At 35.1% G+C, this 5,282-nt stretch overlaps 1 protein-coding gene across 3 annotated transcripts; it reads left to right on the top strand.

The window, feature by feature from the left end:
* Positions 1 to 939: 939 nt before the first annotated feature.
* Positions 940 to 5,006, top strand: LOC105111801 (S-adenosyl-L-methionine-dependent methyltransferases superfamily protein). 3 transcript variants are annotated; one of them, XM_011007255.1, is made up of 8 exons: positions 940 to 1,379; positions 1,614 to 1,778; positions 1,877 to 2,059; positions 2,152 to 2,746; positions 3,155 to 3,267; positions 3,382 to 3,602; positions 4,280 to 4,606; positions 4,874 to 5,006. In XM_011007255.1, exons 1-7 carry the CDS (start codon positions 1,143 to 1,145, stop codon positions 4,593 to 4,595), a joined length of 1,830 nt encoding a protein of 609 aa, XP_011005557.1. In that variant the 5' UTR covers positions 940 to 1,142; the 3' UTR covers positions 4,596 to 4,606; positions 4,874 to 5,006. The 3 variants fall into 3 exon arrangements, with proteins under 3 accessions (XP_011005557.1, XP_011005558.1, XP_011005556.1); XM_011007256.1 differs by having other exon boundaries at positions 4,280 to 4,608; positions 4,885 to 5,006; XM_011007254.1 differs by having other exon boundaries at positions 941 to 1,379; positions 4,280 to 4,608; positions 4,877 to 5,006.
* The last annotated feature ends 276 nt before the right edge of the window (positions 5,007 to 5,282 follow it).

Genomic DNA, 5,282 nt, shown 5'->3' with positions numbered 1-5,282 from the left:
ATTATTATTATTATTATTATTATTATTATTATTATTATTATTATTATTATTATTTCTGTTATTGTATCATTATTGTTTATAATTTATATAATTAACCACCCTATGATTCGACCCTGGTCTTGCCGGATTATTTATTACTTCGACACTACTACACTTATGAGAAGATATCAATCTTTTAATCGTGTCACTGTCATGCATGGATTTTAATTGTTTAGTTGTTGAATAAGAATATTATAATGAGTTTTGTTATCATTGTTGATTTTAACATATCTTATCGTAATTTGTTTACAAAAAATTAATTAGAATCATATTATGTTTGGATTGATTACAGAAGTGATTTGAGTTGATGCTTGAATTATTGAACTTATGGCATCTAGAATTTTTTTTTTCTGGTAATAAATTTGATGTGGGATGAGAACATGGTATAGATATTGATAAGAATTATAGTAGGGACACTAATAATTCTTTTGATGCTAATGATATTAATAAATGTTTGAGGAATAATGAAAAAAATAAAAGTAATGAAACTTGTTTTAGTTTACATAACATACCAGTAGATTATTTATTTTAAATTTGTTAATTACTAGTTAATAAAAAGTTACTTAGATTATGTATAAATTTTATTTGAACCATATATTTTAATATACTTGAACTATGTATGATTTTTTTTAATTAAAATGCTTAAACTATATATAAATAAATTCTTTATAATTTTACCATTTTATAATTCAAATTTATTTTATAATTTTTGTGTTATGTCAAAAATATATTTTTGACAATCTTTGCTTAAACTATGAAAAAAATTGATAAAATACATAACATTTAGGATTTAAATTGATAAATATTATAAGTTTGAGATATAATCGAAAATAAATATATAGGTTTGGGAATAAATTGAGGTTTCCCGAAAATAATACTAAAGAAGAAGTAAGGAGCAAACAAGAATCTTCGAAGACTGCACAAGTCACAACACAAGGTTGAAGAACTAGAAGTAGCCAGTCAGTCAGCCAGCCAGACAGTCAGTCCAGTCTTATGTCCGGTTTTCTTGCTTTACTCAAACCCCGCGAAAATCTCCTCCACTGCTAAAAATATCTCGTCTCCTTGACGAACTGAATTCGACGGCTCCGATATTTTCTTCAGAAATGAAGCAAAAAAACGAAAAGCTTTACACTGCCAAGCAAATAACCTCTGCTCTGATCGCCTTCATTTTTCTTCTGGGCTTGCTCTGTTTGTACTATGGATCTTCTTTTGTTCCTGCTCTCTCCAGATCTGACGGCGAACATGACGGAACGGATCCTGTTCTCGGCGGGAATACCCGGGATTTGGATGATTTGTTCGAGGACCAAGAACATAACCCAGAAGTCCCCAAAAGCATTCCTGTACGTTTTCCGTATTAATTACTAACAAATATGAACTGGGTTTTGATTGATTTTGTGGTTAAGCATTGTTTTGTTAGCATTAAATTGTGCCGAAGTATTTTTTTTTTCTTTTGAGCATTTTGTTAACGTTTAATTGTGTCAAAGTATGCATTCTTGTTTTTATAAGTTTGTGAAAGTAATGATTTTTAGATCAACTTATTTTTTATTTTTGTGTGTTTTGGTCGGCTATTACAGATCTGTGATATAAAGCACTCAGAGTTGATACCATGTTTGGATAGAAACCTTATCTACCAATTGAAATTGAAGCCAAATTTGACTTTAATGGAGCATTATGAAAGGCATTGCCCCCCTCCGGAGCGGCGTTTTAATTGTCTAATACCACCTCCTATTGGTTACAAGGTTTGTGAGAGTGTTCTTGCTGGTGTATGTGTTTGTTTAATTTTTGCTTTGCAGTTAGTTTTGATTTGGACGAAATCAATCAATTTTTAGAATTCCAGATCCCTATAAGGTGGCCGGAGAGTAGAGATGAGGTTTGGAAAGCAAATATACCTCATACACATCTCGCGCAAGAGAAGTCGGATCAGAATTGGATGGTAGTGAATGGGGAGAAGATAAATTTTCCTGGTGGAGGAACCCATTTTCATGATGGAGCAAATAAGTACATTGTTTCTCTTGCTAGGGTAATACAATATCTTGATCTTCTGTTTTGTTCGCCTAAATGTTTATAAAGTGAGTCTAACCAAGCTTATGTTTTATTTTTTTGTTGGTACAGATGCTTAAATTTCCCAACGATAAACTTCACAATGGTGGGAATATCCGAAATGTTCTTGACGTTGGTTGTGGAGTTGCAAGTTTTGGAGCTTATCTTCTTTCCCATAGCATAATAGCTATGTCCATTGCACCTAATGATGTACATGAGAATCAAATACAGTTTGCGCTGGAGAGAGGAATTCCTTCAACTCTTGGTGTCTTAGGCACTAAAAGACTTCCTTATCCAAGCAGATCATTCGAACTGGCTCATTGTTCTCGATGCCGTATTGATTGGCTCCAGAGAGATGGAATCCTCTTGTTAGAACTTGATAGATTACTAAGACCTGGAGGGTACTTTGCCTACTCCTCTCCTGAAGCCTATGCACTTGATCCAGAAAATCGAAGGATCTGGAATGCAATGCATGACCTTTTAAGAAGAATGTGTTGGAGGGTTGCTGTGAAGAAAGATCAGACTGTTATTTGGCAAAAACCATTGGGTAATGGCTGTTACTTGAAGAGGGATCCTGGGACACAGCCCCCACTATGCAGCACTGGTGATGACCCAGATGCAACTTGGAATGTACACATGAAGGCCTGCATAGCCCCCTACCCAGGAAGTAAGTAGCAATAGAGTGTACATTGACAGAGCAGAAGTCACTGAATTGTTTTTGCTGATACTCTCATCTTTGGTGGAATTGCTAACTTTGTTTGGATACTGGGCATTCAGATAAACATACACATAATTTAAAACATTATACTCTATAACTGGGCCATATGATGTAATATAACCAGATAAAGAAAGAAAAGTCAATATCCTTGACTGGGTTGAAGTGTGGATGCATTTTGAGAATAGATTCTTTGGTTTTCACCTAATACCTGAAAAATGACTATGAAAATGCTGTTTACTGCTCTTCTTTTTTCTAATGACCTTGTTAAGAGTCTAATTTACTTGCCACTGTTTTTAAGCCTTTTAACATTTCAGTTAATCTTTTTTCCAGTTTCTTAGACTTGCCATTTATCCACAGGGATGCACAAGGAAAGAGGAAGCGGGCTAGTTCCTTGGCCAAAGAGGCTTACTGCAGCACCCCCTCGGTTGGAAGACATTGGCGTCAGTCCTGAACAATTCCATGAAGACACTGTAGGTTTTTCAAGTTTATAGCATTGCAGAAAATGATATATAGTGCCCACCCCCACAATCCCTTGTTTTTACTATTATGATATCTTTCAGCAAATAAATATTCCTGTGGTGCAGAACATTTGGCAATTTAGAGTGAATGAGTACTGGAAGCAGATGAAATCTGTTGTACGGAAGAGTTACTTCAGAAATGTCATGGATATGAACTCAAACCTTGGGGGTTTTGGTGCTGCTCTCAAAGATACAGATGTCTGGGTGATGAACGTTGCTCCAGTCAACATGTCTGCTAGATTAAAGATCATTTACGATCGTGGCTTAATTGGAACAGTTCATGATTGGTATGCATTTAACCAACCTATATATATATATATATATATATACCGTTGGTATCAGTGTCAACAATTTTTACTGATGTAGGATTTCTAGGTTCTCTATCCTGGTTGCTCTGTATCTATAAACTAGAGCTTATTTTCTGTTCATGTATCGTGGATAAAATATTACTGGTCTTGTCTGAAGAAACTTGATCCATTGACAATAAATTGACTCATAAAATAAAGTATTTATGTAATGCATGTATTATGGTGAAGAGCAAAATATTTGTTTCTAGCACAAGCTGTTAAGAGGCAAAGAATTTGAACTTTGTGTTTCACTTTTGGAATGATTTTGCGCAAAAACTCCAATCACCTGTCTGGGTGATGATATGAATTCTAATGGGACATAGCATAACCGAGACTCACTCTTAACTTTCTCCACTGTATGTTGCTGTCCTGGTAGCTCAAGTAGGAGGACTGTTTTAATTAGGATTTGAAAAGGATTTTGCATTGATTATCCATATAGTTATCTAGATACCATGTTAATCCATGATTGCTTTCTGCTAATCAATTTCTCTATGGTGCGCTTGAACAAATAAATGGTGTTTAACTACTGTATAGTGCTCGTCTTCTTCCAAGCTCTCTCATTTGTGCCACTCTTGTTTTCGAGTTTCTAAATGATTTCCACATGATATAATTTATAGGTGTGAAGCATTTTCTACATACCCACGTACATACGATCTTCTTCATGCCTGGGGGGTATTTTCTGAGATTCAGGAGCATGGGTGCAGTGTGGAGGATCTATTAATTGAAATGGATCGGATTCTAAGGCCTGATGGGTTTGTCATAATAAGAGACAAGCCCTTAATTATAAATTATATCCGAAAATTTGTGATTGCCTTAAGGTGGGATCGTTGGTTATCAGAGGTTGAACCAAGGAGTGATGCTCTCTCCTTGAGTGAAGAACGAGTTTTGATTGCAAGAAAAAAGTTATGGAGTGAAGGCGTTTCAGCAATGTGAACATGATGACAAGGTGATACTCTTTATCAATTCTTTTTCTTGAAGGACATGCCAGTCAGTTAGGTTGTGTTCATTTTGTATTCCTTGTGAAACTTGAATCTCAATGTTAATTCAGTTAGCTAAAATATTGTGTGTAGAGTAGCATACTCAAGACTAACAAATTGTTTTTGAATTGCGTTGAGTAGTTTTGCAAAAGATAACAGGGAATCTTCTCTCTGCAAATTTGGTTTTCTTATCCAATTGATCAATACAATGTTTGATGTATTTGTGTTCCTTTGAAGGTGTTCAGCTGCATGTTTGGAAGTTTTTAACCAACCAAGAACGTATGGGAAGCCAGGCCCTGTCTTCTGTCATCATTTTTAGAGTAAGATTCTCTATCGGCTGCAAAGGAGACGAAACCACGAGACAGATGATATATTGGTAGAATATCCCAGCACACAGGAGACCACACAGCTTTGGAGTAGTTCCAAACCCCCATGGGAGAAAAAGGAGAAACCGCAATCTTTCATGAACTATTAAAACTAGGGGATGATTTGTATTTATTCAAATGTCACTACTGAACTTTCATGAACTATTAAAACTAGGGGATGATGTTTTGTATTTATTCAAATGTCACTACTGAATATCACAGCTAACCTTCGAAACTTTTATCCCTCAATATTTTGCACCAACTCTTTACCCTTTGAT

The sequence above is a fragment of the Populus euphratica genome, unplaced genomic scaffold (genome assembly GCF_000495115.2).
Source record: "Populus euphratica unplaced genomic scaffold, PopEup_1.0 scaffold310.1, whole genome shotgun sequence".
Classification (NCBI taxonomy): domain Eukaryota; kingdom Viridiplantae; phylum Streptophyta; class Magnoliopsida; order Malpighiales; family Salicaceae; genus Populus; species Populus euphratica.
Note: the sequence above shows the minus strand (reverse complement) of the source record. Positions and strands in the feature narration are given on the sequence as shown.

What these genes read in the sequence shown, in the direction of transcription:
- LOC105111801 (XM_011007255.1), top strand. Translation starts at nt 1,143, where the DNA reads ATGAAGCAAAAAAACGAAAAGCTTTACACTGCCAAGCAAATAACCTCT. An exon ending in AACAATTCCATGAAGACACT is followed by an intron (nt 3,268 to 3,381) that starts GTAGGTTTTTCA and finishes CCTGTGGTGCAG; the next exon opens with AACATTTGGCAATTTAGAGT. An exon ending in ATTGGAACAGTTCATGATTG is followed by an intron (nt 3,603 to 4,279) that starts GTATGCATTTAA and finishes TATAATTTATAG; the next exon opens with GTGTGAAGCATTTTCTACAT.